Genomic DNA, 23,165 nt, shown 5'->3' with positions numbered 1-23,165 from the left:
AAAGTCCAGATCCTGAATGTATGTGATGGCTCCTAAAAATAATTTTATCTTAAAGACTTAGGTGAAAATTGACAGACAGAACTTAAAGGCTCCAAAGGATTGCTATAGGCACTCTCAGCCATCAAAGAAGCTGCAATTGATTTGAAGTGAAGCAACATTGAATTAATAGTGCAAAAGGCTTATTTGGGTGCCAAGTAGCTCTGAGCTACAGGGGAGAAATGGTGCTTCATGGCAGGGAACATGTTCTGCTTGAATTAACGGTGCTGTTTGATGCAGTGGTACTGCAGGTATTTTTCCCCTGGCTTTTCAGGTTTAGAGCACATCCACAGAAAGTGTTTTTGTGGAGAACCCTTAAACTCGTAGATGCAGAGATTGTTTTTGCACAAGAAAGTTGTCATGATAATACGCTGATTAGGAGAAAGAGGAAATGTAGTTGCTTCGTTTTACACTGAAATTTAAGAGGTTTTGACAAGTGTTTGTATATTTTTTTAAAATACTTTGGCTTTGGACTACAGACATGCATAAAGGTTCAGGCTGTACATGGAAGGTTGAAATATTTGGACTGTGGAGAAGCTTTTCTAAGTTCTGTCTTTCCTAAGTATGAAGTGTAAAGCATGGTCAGATAGAACTCTGACTACATCTCAGAAATCCTGGAGATAAGCTTAAGTGTTTGGTATTAGCTACCTGCCAGTGCTAAAGAGGCAAGAGTTTGGCTCACTGCTCTATTTTTTGCATGGTACTCAGGTTATTCAGGATTTTAAAATGTTTCCTCAGTTGCTTTCAATCCTGTGCTTCTGCAGCTGCCTGCTGGGTTGAACGTGCACAGAACTTGATACCAGATACGTGTTGAAGACATTAATTCAGTGGTTATTCAAGAAGAGTAGTACCTACTTGTTTCTTTTCCAATGTGTTTGCCTGTTCTGTATTATGGTATTATATTTACTTTCTTTGTTAGCAAGGATTTGCTTAACAGAGTAAGACAGTTTTGTCTTTTTTACTACTTTTTGTATTAGTCAGTTTTATGACTTGTGAGGCAGTTGCTTTCTGTGGTGTCTGACTTCAAGAGCTGCTTGTTTATTTACTTTGCAAAAAAGGAAGAGTATGAGGTGCACTTGTTTGGGTTTTTTGTAATTTTGGATTCTTTGATGCTGAAAGTCTCCCAGTGTACCTACATTCAATATGGACTAGATGTGTTTCTTAGTTTTTGCAAATCTTATTATTTCATTAAACATTCATACTCAGATCTCTTGTCCCTGATCCTTGACTTAATCTAGTCTCTTTTCAGGGCCTACAAGTCCCAAAAATTGCAAAATTAGACTTTCAACCTTAAATCACTTGTCTAGACGAGTTATATTTTCAGCTTCTTTATATTTCCTCATTTCCTCTGTTTTTTCATCACCTAAAAAAACCAACAACAACAACAACAAACCAAAACACAAGAAACAAACAAAAACCTGCTCCTGAGCTGTTTATTTTTCTCTGCAGTATTTTTCACAATCCTGAGTTACCTAAAAAGTATTAAAAATATCAAGTACTAAAGAAATAGCTGTAGTCAGAAAAAGAAATATGTCTTTTTGGTTGCACACAGTAATTAAGTACTTCTTAAAATTTGTTCAGTCATCCTTTATAAGGCCATTATTTCAACTCAGATGAGCCTTTCAGCTGCTTTGTTTTGTGGGTGAATTCTCAGCTCACTTTACACCTGTGCTTTTCAGTATATTCCTGAGTGAAGAATTTTGCTCCTTCTCTTACTGTCTGAATTTGACATTACAAGGTCTCCAATCTACTGATTGTTGGATAGTAGGACTTAATACCAGGAGAAGGAGCACTTCATTTTGTGCCTTGTGTAATGGGGATATGCAGCACTTATACAGGACCCAATACAATTCTTATGATTTGGCATCATTTAACTACTTCCCACAGGCTAATGCCAGAGCCTTGGAAAAGTTCTCCAAAATTGTATTATAAACAGAGGGTGAGATACTGACCTTGGCTTAGACTTTACTGAAGTGTTTAACTGTGGGAGAGCATTCAAGGTGGGGACAAAGGAATCTCATTGCCTGCAAGACTTTGTGCCTTCTCTGGCTGCCTTAGGCAGCTCCCCATGCAGCTGCCAGTGTCTGATGAGCTCTGCCTGGAGTGCTCTCACCCTGCACTGGGGCAGTGCTGAAAACATAAGGCAGAATATTGTCAAGGGCTGCCCAGAAAAATTCCCCTGTGAGTCTTCCCTTTTTGGAGTCCTTGAAGTTGTGATGCTTTTGAATCCCCACCAGTTCAGATTAGCAGGGATTTACGGTTTTGCTCATTTGTCACTGTTGTTTTTTTTTAATGTCAGGAAGATGTACTCTTCATAAAACAGTGTAACAGGTTCTAGAGTTGCCTGTTTGCCATGGATGTCCCGTAGGGATTTGCTGTTTTGTACAATAGGGAACTAACCTATCCTCATCTCTATCAAATGCTTCTATTACCATTTCTGACCCTCTAAGGTATCTTTTCCTTTTAAGTTCTTTCATAAAACCTCTGCAGCCAATTTAATTCCCAAATATCAGTGAGTATTAAATATTTCTTTGTGACAATGAGTGTGGGCAGTTATACCAGAGGTAGAGACATTGAAGTTTTACCTTAGTAAACTCTGTAAAAAATAAACACAAAACCTAGTTATCATCAGCCACACATTGTTACATCTTGTACCTATATAATTACACAGTTACTGCTTATTTGGCTCCAGACCTGGTATGGCATCTTTGTTACTTCAGTTTATATTAGTCCTGACACATAATTAACAATTAGAGGTGTAAATTTAATTCAACAAAACCATAATGTGATTCCATTTGAAATATGCCAATGTGATACATAGAGTGATTAGACATACAAAATTGGCCTTGTCACCTGTATTAATCTGATTGCTAGCTATGCTTTACACCTTAATAGGAACAGATTTTTTTTTAATGTCTATCTAGGCAGGCTTAGACTGTACCTGGCTTTATGGACTAAATAGATTAAGGCCCTTTATGAAATTGTCATTCCTTAACTTTGATGTGGATGGTTTGAGTATGATATTTTTCAAAAAGACCATAAAACATAACCTGTAGGCTACAGCTGTAGAAAGTTTATTTAGCTCAGAAATATATTACTGTATTTAACTGCATATATTACCGTATATAAGGCACTGTTATATATATATCTGCAGTCATATTATCATCAGGCAATTTTCTATCTTGAGTTATCAGAAAAAGGAATTAGAAAATATAATGCTGGCCTTAGGAAACCAAACTTTTTGTGAAACTACTGTCTGCTAATATCACCTGCCAATGATTTAATGTGTTTATGGATTATGCTAACCTTTCTTAGCTTTTCTTTTTACTCATTATAGTCTGTGTACCTGGTAGAAGGGAAGCCTGCAGCCAACTGCCATTACTTTGCAGCTCCTATCTTGACTCCCCAAATAGCTATTTTCTTTTTTTTATTCCTGTAGGGTAGGAATTGTTGGCTGTTATAAAACTGCAATCTCATTAGAAAAGATTCATCCAAATAAATTCACTGCTGATATTAGGACTTAAAATGTTAATGTCTTGGTCTGTCTTTGGGATAGTGTATGTTTTTTTGTATTGATGCTTAAAGAGACACCTTTAGACTCTTTCATTTCCAGAAGAATTATTACTGCAGCAAGACAGCATTTTGGGACAGCCTGTGGGATCATGTTTTTCTAGGTAGTGCTTAATTTAAGAATTCTCAGTACATCTTCCTGTTACAAATATGTCCATAGTTTGAGTAAAAGACAAGTGAACAAAATTCTGAAGCATACAAGAATGCTAACATTTTTCACCAGCAAGATGAACTGCTGTGATGTTTGTTTGACTCTGGGATCTGTGCTCCTTTTTGTACTTAGTCCTCTACTCCTTGTATAACCAGAGACCAGAAGAGCTTAACCTGAAGCTCTTTTAAAAACCTCCAATGTTGTATTTTATTCACACTCAATCTTTCTTGCTTTCTCCAGTTTGCATCAGACATTTTTCCACAATTGGAGGTGAGAGGTATTCTTCATGTCCAATCTGTGCATATTCATAGAAACGGACTAACATCTTCTCACAGATTTTGGTAAAGGCCAGTACTGGCATCATGGGAATGTTACCTAGTCATTACACTTAATCTGTCTACAGAGTATAGGGTAAACGTATAGCAGAATATTTCATGTCCTATCTGAAGAGAAAGGGTTATCCATGTGCAGGGGCACAGGGTCCTTTCACACACAGTGTTCAATTTCATGGAACAGGTAACTTGGGATTCTGAATCAGATCTCACTGAAACTTATAGGACACAGCTCTAAACATATTCAATTGCACCGATTTCTAATTGATCTTGTTCTAACATAACCCTGAAGTAATTGCACTGCTTGGCATAAAAGTAAGATCTACTCACAGCTGGTTTTATGTAGGAAACTTTTTCAAAATTCTAAATATTTTTTTTCACTTTTGGAAATGTGCTGCCGTTTTCTCCTGAACTCAGTCTAGGCAAATCTGACTGTGTGGACAGAAGCAGCTGAATTTTGTTTATTTCCGTTCATAATAAAGAAGATACTTTTTTTGTTCAGCCATTAGACATGTGCCAAGTATTTTTAAATGTACTTTATTTCACAAATGAGTCTATAAAGAAGAATTAAGGTATTATGAAGGTGGCTTTTGGCAGTTGTATTACTTCTAACATTTAATGCTTAGAATTAATAGAATTAGTCATTGAGTTACTGGCTTTGAATAAATTGATATTGGCTTATATTAAGTGATGTATGACATATCCACTGGATTCTTCATTTGCCTGTTTTTCAAAAATGTATAAGACATACTGAGAGCAGATTTGCTTTCATTATGTTAAGTATCTAGCCTTTATTTAATCGATTTCTTAATTTCAGAAACTTGAAAACTTTTAGAGTTGTGTTAGTGTTGTTGTTATTTAGAATGATGTATTACATAAAGCCAGTCTGTATATGGATACTTTACACTTTACTTTTTCACAGTATGATTTTCTTTTTTAAAAAATCCTGAAACTGTTCACCTTGTATGACCTTTGGCTGCGAATACAGGTAGGCTGCTATAGTGTTTTTTATCTTGTCAGAGATGTTTTTAATTATAGACACATAATTGAGGTGTTATAAATGTGTGTCTGTAAGACTTAAAATGTTTTTACTCTTTGCAGTGTCTGATCTCTGTGTTGGGAGGAGCTGGTATCTGATAGAAATACACAGGAAAAGCAGTACACGTTTAAAAACCCAAATATATTTTTTTTAAAAAACAACCCAAACATAAATTGGTGCTTTATTATCCTTGTTCTGAACACCACCCCTTGTAGTTTTCGGTAGCAAACAGGGTATTTCTGCACAAACAGCTTGAAACAAGAAGATCCTGAGTTTGTACTTTGTTTCAATTTGGGGGTAGGGGGTAGGAAGTAAGTGCTGTATTCCACAAAATACTTAAATCTTGTGCTGAGGGAATCTCTTCGTTTTTCAGTTCAGCATGTAACCCAAGTACAAGTTACCATTACAGATATGAATGCCTGCCATCAAATGGCACAAAGTTGGAATTAGAAAGGGAATTGGAAGCCCTGGGTTTTTTTTTCTTGGTTGGACTATAAACCTGTTATATGAACTTGAGCAGATCACATTAACCCTGATTTTCCAAAGCGTTTGCACTCGTGAACTGCATTTATAGGTTGGTCAGTTGCAATTTCCTGTAAGGTGAGAATGGAGCCTTAATAGGGTGCAGACAGTTCATTAACAGAAAGTGTTGTGAAATTCTACAGTGAGAAGCACTACAGCCAGTGGAAAGTATTATTAGCAATTAATATTATAAATTAGTAATAATAATATAGTTAGGTTTACCTTACCCTGAAGTGAGATAAACATAAGTTACTTAGAAGTATTTTTTACAATAGACTGCAGCAGTTAAGGGTCTTTAGAATGTTGCTACAATATTAAAATGATTTTTCAGCCAGGATATTTGCTCCTTTAGTCTAGTCTAAGGTTTTAGAAAAGTAAAACAAACAAAATCCCAAGGTATTATTTACTTACCTAGTCCTTTCTGCAGCATGCATTTATTTCTGAACTTCATTCCTGCTTATTAAATATAATATCTGTTTATGTTCCTTATGTTACTAAGCAACACTAACACTACTAAATAATAGGAAAAAAAAGTGTAATAAACCACTATAATTCTTATCATGTATCATGGGGTTAATTTATGAGGAATAGTCTGAGACTCAAAGAGTGTGCAGTGCAGCAATGTAAAACATATTGTTTTCATAATTAAAAGCAGTTCATATATTCTCAAAATGTGCATTTAAATGCGTGAAGGCAGAAAAGCAACATACAAATTATTCAAATTACATTCCAATTACATTTGATAAATCATCTTTAAAACCTTTATATTTATATAGCAATTATAACCTAACCGCAGGATCTAATGTCTTAGAGCTTCACCAAAATCAATCAAATATCTTAGGCTGAAGCTTGAATATTGTTCTGAAGGCATTGCTCCCAAAGACGGTTTTGATCTATTTAGGCACCAGTTTTACAGCACATTCTAAAATCCATTATTTCTGGTCTTATTTCCTGGGTAAGGCTTTGTTCTAGCAATGACTGTAAGAAATTTTCACTATAGAAAACAACTAATTAATTGCAAACTGATTAAACTTAACAATTGTTTTCAAAAGTGTTGCTAATACCTTGGTCCATAGAAAATGCAGAATTTCTTCTGTTACTTGCTTTCTAATTGTGTTTTATAGAGAGATACTGATCTCAGGTGGTATGTTAGACTCACACATGTGAACCTGAGGATATTTTGAAAGACCAATCTTTCCTTAGTTCTAGGTGTGAGCTTCACATTCAGCTTGCAGGCTTCTTTGCGAATGAATATTGTAAATGAGAACAGTATTTTTTCCAGTCTCTGATTACAAAGCAAATTTGTACTTGGGCATTTCCAGAATCTAGCAAGTGTTTGCTTACACACTTTACCTGATTGAAGCTGTGGTCTTTTGGAAGAAGCAGTTGGCTTTCAGGTCTTGCTTGGACGTAACAGAGAACGTTTTCCACAGATTTACTCACTAAAGGTCATAGTTTATTTTTTCAAATGGCAATTTTAGGGTTAGTATTTGCTATCTGTCTGTGAGTTTAGAGCTCATTCAGGCTAACAAGAGTAATTCCCTAGATATCCAAGAAGCTGAAATAGGTTTTAATAAGATTTAGAAAATAGATTAAAAGAATCTGCTACATTGGCTAGACCATTATTATAAAAAATGTTCTTACGTGAAATGTGTAAGTTTGTAAAGTAAGTCTCAAAGTAAACAATTTTAAAATAGAAATACTGAGTGCTCCCCAGAGCCATGACAAATGGGAACTTGCTGTGTTTTCTAAGGTTGTTTCTAAGAGGAAAAGTACTGTGACCAATATATTCAGAAAAAGAAAGAAACTGACAGTGAAACTAAATAGAAGGAGCTAAAGTTGTAGTATTTCTGAGACTACTTCAAGATATGAGACATAATTCAAAAATATTCCAAAACCAGTTACTGCTTTTAAAATGACTGCAGCTTGTTACTATGCTCTATATTAAAAGGAAAACAAAGATGTAGATCTGTAACTCTTAAAATGTTGTAATTGCTCAGAAATGGGATGAAGTCCAACAGTCCTGTGAGATTTTCACACAGAAACAGGCAATCCAAGCATAGTGGTTCCAGTACACGTGGTTGCATTGATCTGATTTTGCTGATCACTGCACTTGTGATGTCAGATCACTAGCAATCTGTTTCAAATACATACAAGAGTTACCCAAAGGTAACGTCAGTTACAGTGACATTTTCTTTGACTTACACGTGGCACCTGTCTAAACCTGCAAGCATGAAGCTTTTTTTTTTTTTCAGTTTTTATGAGTTTTAACATACTCCACTTTCTTAAAATTATTGTATGCTACATGGATTACAAAACTAGAAAGTGTCCAGCTCAAACCAGACTTGCTTCCCTGCAAAAGATTTTAGGTGCTCAGAGAACATCTAGGTACCTTTTATAGGGAGCTTTGGAGGAACTGCAGAATATTATCTGAAGATCTGATTTTGCCAAGATTTTTCTCAACATTTAAGTGACTATGTTTCACAGTACTTGGATAATTGCAAAGAATCCACCTAATTTCTTTTTTTCTATGCTGGCCCAACTGAGACACTTCACCCTTGCTTTGTCACAGTATTAGTTTTCTGTTCTAAAGAGTTCAGATTCCAATTTTTTGCCAATATCTGTACTTTGTCTTCTGTGTTTAGTCAACAGAACTTTTGTGTATGATCCACAGCTCACTGGAAATGAAATGGATGCACCCCCATCCAGTGACATTATTTAGATTAAGATATACTATTCCAGAAGGGAATTTGGGGAAAGACATTGACATAAAAGAAATGCTCTGTAATTATTATTAGTATTATATTGGGTACAGTACATAAGGCAGGAGAACTATTTGGTATATTTGGAAGAAGACTAGGGAAATCAAAGCAAGCAAATAATGGTCAGAAATATAAAATCAGGTGAATCAGAGGAAATACAAGCTATTGAAGGGTTAGTATCTCTCATTGGTCACCTAAGGAAAAAAACCCAAAACAACCCACATGGTATTTTTTTGTTCTGAAAGAAATTTGAGGGAAACACTTTCAGTATAGATTTTCTGTTGTGATCACAGATTTTGTGAATTGAATTACGAGTTGAATTTCAAACTGGTGATGGGCTTAGAAATACTGATTTGTCTTATTTTATTTTGTAGATGCTCCAGAAACTTGCTGTGTGTTTACCACGGGTTCTGCCAGCCAGCTTGGGAGGGCACTTACCTATTCTTTCATTAGTGAAGTACACCATTATCTTGAACTAATTATTCCTCTCCACATGGCCTTTCTACTAGTGTCAGCTTATCTCCTGCTGGCTCATGCTCAGGGTGCTCCTGATGAGAACGGGGCACTGTTGGAAACACTGAAGTCACAAGTAGGATTATTCAGCAATAAAAGTGAACACTATTCAGCACAGGTGAGACCTCCTGGCACAAGCCGACAAATACCTCAGACAATCATCATAGGAGTTCGTAAAGGAGGAACAAGGGCTTTGCTGGAAATGTTGGATATTCATCCTAATATTGTGGTAGCAGCTACAGAAGTCCACTTCTTTGACTGGGATGAAAATTATGTGAAAGGAATAGACTGGTATAGAAGTCTGATGCCGTTTTCTTATGGAAATCAAATTACAATTGAGAAAACACCAGGCTATTTTACATCACCAGAGGCTCCAGAAAGAATTCATGACATGAATAGCTCCATTAAACTGCTCCTCATTCTGAGAGATCCCACGGAGAGAGTTATATCTGACTATACCCAAGTATATTACAACAGAGTAGAAAGCCACAAGCCTGTTCAGCTCTTTGAAGATATTGTTATTAAGAATGGAGCACTTAATACCAAATACAAAGCTATTCAGAGAAGCCTATATGATGTTCATATGGAAAAGTGGCTTAAGCATTTCAGTTTGGATCAGATTCACATAGTGGATGGCAATACTTTGATCAAGGACCCTCTTCCTGAGTTACAAAAAGTTGAAAGATTTCTAAATCTTCCTTCCAGAATTATGTCTTCGAATTTTTATTTTAACCAAACCAAGGGATTCTACTGCATTAGAAGTGATGGAAGGGAGAGATGTTTACATGAATCCAAAGGGCGTCCCCATCCTCTTGTTAACAACACTGTTTTAGAGCAACTGTATTCTTATTTCAGAGAGCACAATGCAAAATTTTACAGAATGGTTAACCATTCCTTTGACTGGCATTAATGCATTTGGAATCAATGTTTCTTTTAAAGGGCCTGAATCAAACTCTTTTAAACATATGTTTCTAAACTGTAGAGATTCGTATTACAAGAACTTAACATACTGGTTACATGCTTCAATGGAATAGCACATCTTTTTGAAATGGTACCCTTTTCTTTGGGAAAAATAAGTATAATACATTTGTATAATTACTGTGAGTCATATTCTGATCTTTTCTCATCATGCAAATACATAAACTTCAGCAGACTTAATTCAAATACGTATCTGTTACAGGATTTGTGCTCTTTTGGCAAAGTGACTGCTTCTAACAGTGTAAAAAATGTAAATATTTGAAATGGTATTATTCTAACTGTTCTGTATTTTTTGTTGTGTTTTTTATATCACACACAATAATAGTGGCATTGATTTCTATGATTTTTTCATACAAGAACTTAAATTGTATGTTAAAACAGGGACATATGTAGTAGCTCAAATAAGTATTTAATCCTCTGTTAATATGCCAAAGTTCTTAATTAATAATAAAAGGAATCTATTTCACCTGTGATTTTAAATGGGAGAACTAGAAGGTCCCTGTCTATATACCATTAGCATTAAACCACACTCTTACTATCTTGGGTTTGCAAAACAAACAGACAAACATATAATCTCCAAAGTGAAAATATGAACAGCTTGAAGAAGATTTAAGTGAGAGTTCTGAATTTAAAGAAATTAAAATATCCACGGCAACCTCAGTTTACACTATTACTCTAGACACTAAAAAATATTAATGCAAAAAATATTAATATAATCAAATATTTGTACAGCTGCTGGTATAATTTACATCTCTTTGCTCTTGAGTGGGAAAGCTCTTCATTAGAACTGCCATATTATTAATGTTTGTATTCTGTGACTAGTTATTCTCTTGCTCTCCTGATGTTAGTTTACATATCTCCAATGGCACACTGATTCTTGTTAAAAGAAAAAAAAATTATTTGCTTGCTCTCCAAAGCATGGAGGATTTTTGTCATTTCTAATGCACACAATGGGATGTTCTCAAAGTTACAATTACATCTTGCTGTACTGTATAACTCAGATACACTGTTCAATATGCCAAGTATGAAATAGTCAGATTCTACATAAACCCACCCCCATCTATACCCCTGCATTAGGAATTTTGTTTTGTTTTGTTTGATAGTGTTGTGCTGGTCTGTTCTCCTTTTTCATGTACACATCTTATTTTATATCAAAACCAAAGAAGAAAATCAAGTTGAAATGTTAAATATGGTGCCAGATAGAACTACAAATGCAAATGTTCTTGTCTGACGTACCTTACAATCCAGAAAAAGCGTTCATTACGTGCATTCCTCTTCAAGCTTCTCAGGACACTTCATAGTGTGGGCCCACTCCGAGCATTGCAGAATCAAACTTCACCTGTCCCTGGAGAGGATCTTGAATCTGTTTCCTTCTGTTTAAACCATGGTAAAGCTTCAGGACTGTACGTTCCTAACATGGGATTCAATCTTCCATTTCACAGACTAAAACGTATGTATTGCAGTGCTAATTTTTAGGCTACCAAGAAGGGACTACTTAGATGTTAGGCAGGTAGCAGTAGTCCACTGAAGCTGGACAGAATTAGATCCAGCCAGATTATGTGAAAATAGCTTTCATCAAATGTTCCCTCAATAAAGGTAAAAATTTTTTAAAAAGAACAATTAAAAAATCTTATTTTTTATCTCTTCTGCTACTTGTATGTGTATATATGAGAGAAAATTACATTTGTCATTACATTAGCATATAATTAACTTCTGAAATTATCTTTCTGAAGTATGATAATTTATTTCAGCTCTGATTTCTACAGGGGAACCAAATTGTTATTTACTTCTTCCGCCTTTTCTGAGATTGTGGCTTCTTAGTCATTAATATGATCATATCTGGGTACTACTCAGGAGTACAAAAATTTATGTTAATCAGGTGCGGAAATATTAATGTATTTCTTTCAAATCAGCCAAACAGGATGTTTATGTGGGTATTACACCATCTCTACAAGGACATTGTACAGGCAAACTGTGATAATACATTGTGTAGTCTATAGTACCTTTTTTAACCCAAAAAATTTCTGAACCCTCAATCCGCAGAGTGATTTTATATTGGATCAACACTTTGTATTTGATGGGCACAGCATTTTTATCTAATAAGAGAAGCCCCAAATCCAGAATCCCTATAATGTTTAACATAACCTGTCCTTTCTGACCAATGCAATTTCAGTGATTGAAACTCTTTCCAGTCCCTTAATTTCAGAAATGCAGTATTGAAGGTAGCAGAACAACAGCAGTTTATATCATAGATTGTAGGTTTTCTTCAGCATTGTTTTCTGTTTCTTATACATTCCAAAACTTCCCGTATTCTCATTTTGCTCTTTTCAATACTGATTTAATTCAGTAGCATTGAATAAGGTTGGTGGGGTTTTTGTGTGTGTGTGTGTTTTTTGTTTTGTTTGTCTGTTTGTTTGGTTTGTTTTGTGGTTTTTTTTGGTTTGTTTTGGTTTTTGTTTGTGTGTTTGTTTGTTTTGCAAGAAGGTAACTTGAAAACCATGTATGCTTTAACAAAGGGTTTGGGTAGTTGCCAGTAACTGAAGAGTTCACTTGTCTTATGTGTCACAAAATACAAAATTTCTAATGTCTGTCTTTATTTATGCTTGCAGGCATCAAGTCTGTCTCTTCTCTGAAGTTTACAGCTAATCTTTAAATGAGTTGAGTGCTGGAACACCAGTTGGCAGAAGCTGCATGCATCTTTGACAATGCAGGTCCCTTTCCGGAATTTACATTTCAAGGAGAACTGCTCTGTATGGATTAGTGATGCATACATCTACTTGATTTGTTAACACTCTTCAGTCGTGCTGAGCATTTTTGGGAAGGACAGAGTTGATGTTCAATGATCATTTTAGAATGTATCAAAATAAATATTTTATGCATAGTATAATTTGGAAGAGGGATTAGTTATTTTGGTTTTTACATAAATCAAAATTCTAATCTGAAGTTTTGTTTTGGTAAGTGGTCTACAGAGATGCAATTTAACCTCTGCATAACAGAATTCAATAAATATAGGAGACTATAATTTAACATTACAAACTATTTCACTCAGTTTCTCATTTTGTGGTGCTGAAAATATTATCTCATGCATTTCTGACCTTCTCCATTCTTATTAGCTTCAAAAGATTACCCTTATTCCCTTATCCTCAGAAGGTGGATCAGATAAACTTAATAGAAGATGCACTGAACCATACTTTAGTAATACCGAAATAAAAAGTCCTCAGTTTTTGGCACTTGGAATTCAAAACTAGTCAAATTTTGGAAATAACTGGAGGCTCACAATCAGCTTAAAGATGTTATTAGCAAGACGGTTCTCAATTTAAGAAATTATAACTATCTCTTCTAAATTTCCACAATAGGTAGTAAACCATAAATCGTTCTTCTCCAAATTGGTCATCAAAGGACTTTCACCTCATCTGGTACTCAAGAGGTGTTCACAAAAATAAATTACATGTGGGAATGTTTCTCAAAGAGATCATGCAGTTGTTTTCAAGGTTGTTGGGAACATTTGAAACAATTGATACAGTCACATCTGTAAGACTACTGCAGAATTTATGATGATTCGAGGAGCTCTTTGATGTTGTTTTGTATTCAACGAATATTAAGCTTTCCTTTTAAATACTGTTCCTTTTTTATTAAAAAAATGACCTAATATCACTGAAAATTAGCAGTATCAAGCAACTTTAACTGTGACTGGATCAATTTAGCCTTTGCCACAATAAACAGTACACTCACATCTAATACCTAGGTGAGTCTAATATTAGATTTGGGCTTTTTTTATATGGGCTGTATATATCATCTATAGTACATAAAGAAAAACCATTAGGAAATTTAAGAGCTAGGGCTTTGCCCCTGAAAGCTGCTAGTACTTAAGTAATGGGAATAAAACAAAGAGGTTCCTCTATTGCACTCACCCCCGTTATTTTACCAGGAAGAGGATTGAGTTTTTGCATTGTGTCCTCTGTATCTTGATGCTTAAAGGCCTTGGGATGACTTCTTTTCTTTCATTTCAGAGCTTAGTCTGGATAGAGCATTTACAGTTCCTCTTCAATACCTGTTAAAGCAGAGACATTTTTGGAATATCCGTAGGACAACTTATGGAGAACTTTACAGAGGACGTACGGTCAGTACACACTATTGTACATTGCTACACAACATTGACACTTCAGTATCCTTTTGATACAAAGCCAATAGATAATCCTATGAAAAGCATCAAAGAAAAATTAGACTGACTGCTGTAGGGAAGTGCATCCACATAGAGAGTTTTCAGTCTTCATGCACATTCCAAGAGTGCATCAAAAAGAACTTTAAAAATGTGGTTACTTCCAGCAGGTTTGACTGCTTATTAACTTTGTCAATTCAGATGCTTTCTTAAATTGGACAAAAATGTTAGTACTATCATAATCCCTATAATTTCTTTTTTAATTTAGTTGGCTAAAACCAAAAATATTAGTTACTCCTTTGCTTTATTGGAGAACAGTTAAAAAAAGAAAAAGAGCGAGACACACTCCCCAGTACCTTGATTCTTAGTAAAAGTTTCTTAGTTTCACAATAACAATACTAAACGTAACATGTCCTTGCAGAGAAGAGAACATTTAAATTGTTCAGATAAAGATTGTATTCCTGTAGATATCTTTTTTTCTATACTTGTGGATTTGATCCTTCAATCCCTTTAAAAGCTTGAATTTTATTGTAGAAGTGAAGAGACACATTGAAATTAAAATTTGTAATAATTTGCCTAGAACATTAGTCATTACCAGCAGTTAATGGTCAATATTTTGTTACTGGCCACATAATTTCCACTTTGATTATTTCAAGCTTCAGTGACTTACTGAATTATTTTGCTATTTTATAAAACACATTCTGTGATTACAGAGGCATTGTCATGTCTTAAAGGTTAACTAACGGTAACATGAACTTACCAAAATTCCTGGAAAATTTTCTGAAGCCAAGGTACTAATGGAACTGCCAAGTATAAATTAGTACTCGAAGTTGAATTTGCTACTTTGGGAAAATACAACAACATAAATCAATTTCCTGGTAAAATAGATGTGATATATTAGCCCGCATAATAAATACTATGAAGTCTGCTTTCTGATGCAAAATTGTCTTACACTTTTACATTGTACGTTATTTTAGTTCCATTGCAAAAACATCTCAGTAAGTGATTAAAGAAAACCATCTTAATGGAAACTCTTTACCAGTGGTACAGTTTCTCTGTCAAAGGACATTTCTCAGGTTTTGTATTGTCTCTTCTGAGATAAGAAGGTGGTTTGAGTCACACTGCCAATAAATGCAAAGAATTATCATACCAGAATTCAGACTGTGAAGTGAATTTTTATATATAGACGGATAAGAGTTTAACAATCTCTTTGTATTTTTCCTCTCGTCATTACATACTACAGCTATGTCACAGTTTTGCTTATTCTGAAGAATTTTTAAACTCTTACATTGTTACTCTAAAGCACTGACTTACAGATGTAAATCAGATGGCAGTAATAAAAGTGAAGCAAAGGTAATTCAGAATCCATTCCCTTTGCCACTTGGACTGGCTAACGTGTTTTTATTTTTTAACTATTTGGATGTGACCATTCAGTCCATTGTAAACTTTCTAATATGAATATTCAGCCAAACTTGCAATAGGAAAAAATAAGACCAACTAGAGTGCAATAAAACGTGAGCTGAAGGCCCTCTTCTGCTAAATGTTTGTTGACATAATATGGCACAGTTACAAATTAATATTATGAATGGCCTGATAAGACAATGCACAGGACTAAGTGACATGCTATTCCAGGGATTTATCTAGGTATTCTAAATGCCTAAATTAATTTTATGGTCAATTAGGTTATTAGGGACTTACATTAATGTACATTTTCAAAACACTGTATTATTTCATCTTATTAGGGAATACTACAATACTGTAACGTCCAAGTACAGGTTGAATATATCATGTTTATCCCTGGGTGAAGAGCTGCAGTACTACTAAGGCAAATTGGATGGGAAGTAACAATTCTCTACAGTAAGTTTTGGGCATTTTAAATACCTTCTGGAAAGTTATAGCACAAGGTGCGATTGTTTTGTTGTTGATTTGACAAGGACTGTGAGCCTAGAAAAATACTGTGTAACTGTCATGAGAAGACTGAAGATACCTTTTCTATACTCTGCCACAATACAAATCTACAACTCAAGACGAGTGACACTGACAGAAAACTAACTGCACGGGGTGCATCGTTGCCTTGAGTGAAGAAAGATTAAAGGCTCATAAACAGCATATGCTATACTTAAACATGCACACATGCATCATACACAGCTTGCAAAATATACTCAGATTAAAACAAATCCAAAATCTACAGCTGTGAATTAAAGTGATCCTGCTGATGGCACACTAAACCAGAGCCAACTGTTGCAGTATGAGCTGTCTGCAACTTATGATTTCTTGTTGTAATAAACTAAAGTCTGTTTAGGTCACGCACTAGACATCTTCTTGAGCTACCACCATATACTGCTCTTAATACTTTCACCTTGCAGACAATGAGTATTTCATTCTCAAAGTAAGCTATATCCATTATGTGTTTTCCAGACAACCCATGTTCATGTGATCGAGGTTCTTTGTCAAGTGTACATACAACAAAATGAATACAAAGTTTCACAGATGATCTGGAAAAAAAAAAATACTAATAGGTCATATACTTACGGACTGTTTATGTTCAATGAGCAAGAAGAACAGGATTTAAGTAAACTGCTTTTCATACTTTTCACAAATAAAATTGGGTGTTTTCATTTCCTTTAATTTCCGTAAATCTCCTCTATATTGTTCAATAACAAAATTGGAATTTTTCAATTAAAAGTCTGAGAAGACAAAAAACTTTTTGTTTTGGTGTCTTAAATAAGAAATTATCATACAAATGTTACTACCTTTTATTAGCTTTATAAAACTGTTTACTGTATTTTTAGTTCTCGCATGCCTTGTGTCGCGCCCTCCCACGTCTCTCTTGAAAGAATAATTTTGTAGCAAATACCCTTTTGGCCAGCTGATTTCAATGTTACGTCAGCAGAGTTCACAATCAAAAAGACAAAGATTAGGTGGGGTAGTAGCCAAGACACATTTTCACAACTGGAAAAAATGGCATATGAAATAAAGCTATAATGATTAAAAATGATACCTGTTGAATCATACTGAGTAATGTGTGCTCCAGATTATATAGAGCCAAGGCTGCTTCAGCCATTCAGATGACTGCTTTCTCCTCAGTTTATCTGCCAGACCAATTTTTGCCAAGTTGCAGTCTGTATTCCATTGGTAACAGCAAGCTAACTTTGGAAGCTTCATGTAATTGCCTTTTGCTAAGTGCTGGGTCCTCCATTATTTTTGTTCCAACATGCAGCTGTCACAAATGGTGATTATTCTAGCAAAATAGAGCCATGCAGAAAAGTATTAATAAATGACACTAATCCAGCTTTCTGTAGCTACTGGATACAATGAGCCAGAAATACAGAAGCTTGTTGTCTTGTTACAGTCCTTTTTCTGTGACTCCTTTTCATCAAGTAAGTATTGGGTACAGTAATATATGCTTGTATGACTCCCTAATCTGATCATCTGTTAATTACAATCAGAAGGAACAGGATTATGTTACCTCACTTTAATACTAAGGCCCAGGATGTTAATTTCACATAAACACAAGTTCACTGCCAGTCACCCACTATCTTTGATTCTTTTCTCCATCTATGGATTCTTCTCTACTTTTTTTTAATATATTTTTTTTTTTTCCATTTATTAATGAATTCTGGCTTTTCTCTTTCCTGGAATAAATAGTTTTAATCTCAGATTGCGCTTTCCTGATCTTAGAAAAGTAAAAGCTGAAACATACTATGCTTTCAAAAAAAAAAAAAAAACAATACATTTTGTCTCTGCTGTTTTAGTATGTTCAGGAAACCAGATTACAGACTTGCAAGCAATTAAGACAAAATAGCTAATCCTAACATGCAAAACAAACGTAACAAATCAGGTTATTTTTTGGAGGACTGGAAAAAAAATCACCTTCTATTTTAAAAAATGCGTATTTATTTTATGTTTAGCAGAAGTATTTGGATTCATGCACTTCACTAATGTAAGGTGGCACTTATTTCAGTTAGCTGTAGTAACTATGAAAACTATTCTAATTCAAACTAAGGATCTAGCCCAAAATTTATAGATGTAGAGAATGCTACTTCAGTCTGAGGTGTCTGATAAGCCAAATGAAATAACTGTACTTTCTGAAACATAAATACTCTTATAACTTAATACACAAATTATACATTTGATAGTAATGTTAACGTAGAAGCTGTTTCTCTCTTCAATTTTATTTTTCTGTAGAAATTCTAGTCAGGGTATTAGTCAATAACAAGCAATAAACTGCAAGAAGAGAGAGTGGAAAAATTCCTGTATTTGCATCGCTGGCCTCATTCTGTCAACATATCACCCAGGTTGCTGGATACACACAGAGATGAGTCCTGGCAATGCTAGGAAGGGGCCTGCACTTCCTGCTGACTATTTCAACTTATTAGTAATAGGATGATGCTTCTGGCATATCTAAAATAAGTTAATATTGGATTAATTAAATTTTTAAAGGTTTTGGGAAGACACACTGAAGATTCATTCATCACAAACTCGAGACCAATATGCTTAAAAAAATTGTACCATAGTAATTATGTTTACATGTGTAATTGCCTAAAGCTGATCCAAATGATAGAATATATTCTAACACTTTCCAACATACCTTCAGTGCTTATTAAGCCACCAGTTCATGTAAGAAATATAAATACAGTATTTTCAACACTAACAGCAATGCAAATAAATACTTTTGGTTTACTTTAGAAAGCATTTTATCCAAACTACCAAAAGATTTTTTTATTGCTGCTGATTCAAAGTTGTACTCACTGACCATTTCTTTGTTGTTAACTGATGATCATTTAGGTCTTTCTGAATATCAAGAGGTGGCAGTTGTCACAGTTTGGCTCAGGATCAGAAATTAAACCAATGACAACAATTCTCTCCATCGCCTCCCCCTCCCATTCCGGTAAGGAAAGGAGAGAGAGAACAAGGAGAGAGACTTTCCAAACTGAAAACTAAACTAGACAGTTTTAATTAAATACCAATGATTAAAGAAAATATGTATAAATATATATAAGTATGTGCAGGAATGTGCAAAACCCTACTACCTTTCCCCACCCCCAGCAATTCCCATGGCACTCACCTAAGCTGTGAGCAGTTTCGAAATGTCCTGGAGACAGCAGCAGAGCAAAACAGGGATTCTGTTTTAGCTAATCTTGTGTTTCTATAACATAGTTCAGTCACATAAATGGAAAATAATTCCAAGTCTTCTTTCATTGCAACTGGAGATTAGATTATGCTAATGATAATTTGGGCCATTTTGCTCTTAAATTCTCAATAAACCAGATTGCACTTTACACATAAGTTTAGGAAGAAACTAAACCCTTGTGAGAGACAATGCCAGGTAAAAGATAACTAGGTTCAAAAATATGCTGGCATCATCTGCCGTCCCAGGTGGCTTAGAAAAATAAGCCAGTCCCAAAGGAACGCAAGACTAAAAGAAAAAGCACAGGTTTCTTTATAATCTTCAGCTTGATTTTACCTTTCTTTTTAAGCCTTAATTTGTTCCAGTGTTATATATCCCTGCTTTTCTTCTCTACAACCAAAAAAACATAGGCATTTCCTTCAATTAAAAAATAATGACAAGATACTTACACAAAATTCCAATAGTTGAAACTTTTTGGGAAAAAAGAGCAATTGCCTTGACACTTGAACTTCGAACATGGAAACTGACGAAGTTGGAGAGAGGTTCATCACAGACTTCCTATTCCCAACTAATTAGCTGGAAAACTATCTGAATCTGCAGTATCAAGAGGAGGTCATGTAAAAAGGTGGTGAGGTAAACAGTTAGAGGGGCCAACCTCTGCTCATCAGATCCTCATTTAATTTTGTGCTAAATGGTGTAATTCAAAGGTAAATCTTGTGCTAATTTAATCTCAGTTTGGCTCATGGTAGAAATTTGTAACATTTATATAGAACTCTATTAACACTCACTTTTTTAACTAGGGGATGTATTATTCTGCTGATAATAGTCAGTGATACATAATCTTTACATTCTTCTTTTTCTCATAATGAGACGTGATACTTTGAAAATATTTGTGCAATATGCTTTAAACAGAAACTCTAAGCTTTCGGTCTCTGCCCTGTAGTGTTCTTTAGATTACTTAGATCATCAACATTTCATGTGGGATTTGCTATTACTCAGTCATGAAGCTTTCCTATATGTTTATGCAAGAACATTTAAACCAGATTAGAGCTATATTCATTCTCTAATACTGTCCAGCATTCTGTTTATGAGAATGAGGTATAAATTACATAATATAATACATTTGTGGTTTGATAGTTAACATACTTTTGTTTTCTTGATGAATTATACCTAGAAGTTCGTTACTCTGTTATGGATGGGAATGGCATCAAGTTTGCATTTATAAACCTATTAACAACTGAAAGATTATTTTTTTTTTAAGTGCTTGGAAGCAACAATTTCACAATAGTCTTGTAGTTTATCCTCAACTAAATACTTTCACTCTGGCACTCAGAGAAAACTACAACGTGAAAATTTTCTTCTAGTCTTTGGAAGCCAACTGTGTACCTCTCCTTCAACCAATTCATACCTATTTCAGCTTATCCGTACTGTGACCAAATAACTGAAGAGACCTAGCTCGTTTCAAAGCTTTTAGTAAAGAGGAAGGAGCAGTTTTCTCTTCAAAGCCACCAGGCTTACCACCAGCTGTTAATTTTCTGTGACTTCCTTCAGGAGCAGTCAAATAGGATGCACATTTAATCAGGGAAAATGTTGCAAAAAGGAAAAGCAAGTGCTGTTGGGACAATTTATTTACATGATGCTATAGAATTTTAAATAAAAGAGCCACATTCCAGACAATGCCTCTATTGATGCAAACTTCATCTAGCATCCTTTACATACATAATTCTGCACCAATTAATGCGCAGTCACAAAGACTGTAGTAGTATTCCCTAAGCAGCTCCTTGAACTATCCAGACAGAACACAGCCATACTGTGCCTGTACTTCTGCTACAGGCAGCGTGTTGTCTGTAGTGATGGTTTATCAGTCTGATCTACTGATAACCTTAATAAAGAAAAATGGAAGAGAAAATAAATTATTTTCCAAATTTCTTAAATACAATGCATCATGTCTTTCAGTAATAGGAGGGAGTGGTGGGGAAATCAAACTACTTGGAACTTCTGAGAAGGGAGAGAGAAAAAGATATGGCTTTATTTACACCAAAAGTAGATATTCAGAGCTTCTGTACTGAAAGAAATTTCAAACCCTACAGTGTAAGTTAACATTAAAAGCATACCTGTCCTACATGGGGCCTACAAAACAATGACTATATTTCGTGTGTAAAAAATTGAAATGTATTATGATAAGATGCAGGTTTACTTAAGTGGTCCTGGGGCGTATCAACAAATGCTAAATGGATCTTTATTTAAAAGAGAAAAGAAGTAGACTCAAAGTGTATAGAAAAATTGGATGTACCATATAGGAGAACATTAGATAAAATGAAGAGAGGTATTGTTTCTCATATATTTATGTCATATTTTTAGATCTCTGTTGACTTTTTCTTCTCAAAATTACTCCATGTTGTTTGAATACTCACTGCAGTGTAAAGAGAATACTGATGGCTTTAGAAATATTCCGTATTATAAGAATTCTTTCTCAATTACTCTTATATAATGTGCTTCTAATGATAGAAAATGAAGATGTGAAGAAGCCAATAAGAACATTTCTCATATAAACTTAAGCCAAGGTGGCTCTTTTTGCATTTTAAAGATACATCTTAACTGTGAAAGTTTCATCCAGTTAATTAGAATGACTAGCAGTCTGTGCTGACAGATATAAGTACTTTTTCCTTCCACAGCAATATTTTCTTATTTTTTCTACATAGTTGTTTGTATTTCTTGTGGGAAAGCCAAAGAGAACAAAAACAACACTTCAAAATTAGCCTTCCTTGAATAAGTTCTACCTAACCATTTCATTTTGGCTAAAGTTAAGTTTTAATAACAAATATCTAAGTTGTTTATTTTTGCATCCGTATATGTATTAGCTTTACTCATCAGTGTCAAACAGGCATGCAGGATTTTCTGGGTAGCCAAAAAGATTATTTCCCTAAATATGGAATATTTTTTTTAGTACATGCAAGAGTCCAATATGTATTTCTAAATAAGGATGTTTAAATTTGGTATTTCTGTGTAAGTACAAGAAGTGGTACTGGTGATAGGCTCATTAGATTTTTCAGACGTATCTGTTTAAAATTCAAATATGTGTATATGTGAATATCAGGGTCTATAAAAAGCCTCTTTAAATGTTCAAATCCCTACTTACTTTTTCAAAAGATTCCTGGGGATTCTTTCACTCAGATCACCTTTCAATTTTTAATTTAATTTATTAAAATATCCATAAATCATCATATTGCCAACTTCTCTATCTAGAATTCATTAACATATCAGAAGATAATTTATGTCACATCTCATATATTGTTTCTGATACATCAATTTGTCATTTATCTGCTTTCATTCTCCTTTGTACAAACTAAAAAGTTTTATCTCATTTCAATTTTCTATTCAACAAGGGCATAAATTTTAGCTGTTTAAAGTCATCTAAGTGCTTACATTAGCTAAGTTTACATATGTCAATTTAAAAATTTATTTATTTATTTTGCTTGATAGATGAAGAATATTCTAATAGTTTAGAGAAGCATAAATTTAAGATTCATGAATGCTGGGAAAATCTTTCAATAACTGCCTACACATAACTCAGAACCATTTAGCTCTAACAGTACTAATAGTGTTGAGATAGCAAGCTTTCTCTTTTCTGTGCAGTCTTGGACAAGTCACTTAAGCCTCCCTGAATCCCAGAACATTTAGGACATAAATCAGAAGAATGGAATAGTGCCCTAGGTATACACTGTCCTTCCGACATACATAAGACACTATGAAACAACTACACGTTGCCCTCACTTAGAAAAAAAGTGATCCTATTATGTGGAACTGTAGTGAAGTTTAATCATTCAAGATGATAAGGCAATCAGGCACACATAAAACCTAGAGCAGACAGATAAGTAACCATGCATGTTTGAACTAATACAATCAAAATTATACTAAAAATGCTTTTGGTAGCTGGCCATCTGCCTCCATTAGAAGCCAGGTTCTCATCTG

General features: G+C 34.6%; 1 protein-coding gene across 11 annotated transcripts in view; it reads left to right on the top strand.

The window, feature by feature from the left end:
* Nucleotides 1-16,690, top strand: part of LOC127384259 (heparan sulfate glucosamine 3-O-sulfotransferase 1-like) — an 82,238-nt gene extending 65,548 nt beyond the window's left edge. For 5 of the 11 annotated variants that reach the window (XM_051618364.1, XM_051618362.1, XM_051618361.1 and 2 more), the window contains one exon: nucleotides 8,787-16,690. In XM_051618364.1, coding sequence (XP_051474324.1) covers nucleotides 8,906-9,835 — 930 coding nt within the window. In that variant the 5' untranslated portion in view covers nucleotides 8,787-8,905 and the 3' untranslated portion in view covers nucleotides 9,836-16,690. The remainder of the gene's footprint in view (nucleotides 1-8,786) is intronic. The other 6 variants (XR_007889396.1, XR_007889393.1, XR_007889397.1 and 3 more) reach the window with 6 other exon arrangements.
* Nucleotides 16,691-23,165: the final 6,475 nt, after the last annotated feature.

This window comes from Apus apus, chromosome 4, assembly GCF_020740795.1.
Source record: "Apus apus isolate bApuApu2 chromosome 4, bApuApu2.pri.cur, whole genome shotgun sequence".
Lineage (NCBI taxonomy): Eukaryota > Metazoa > Chordata > Aves > Apodiformes > Apodidae > Apus > Apus apus.
The sequence above is the reverse complement of the archived record's forward strand: the minus strand, read 5'-3'. Positions and strand labels throughout refer to the sequence as shown.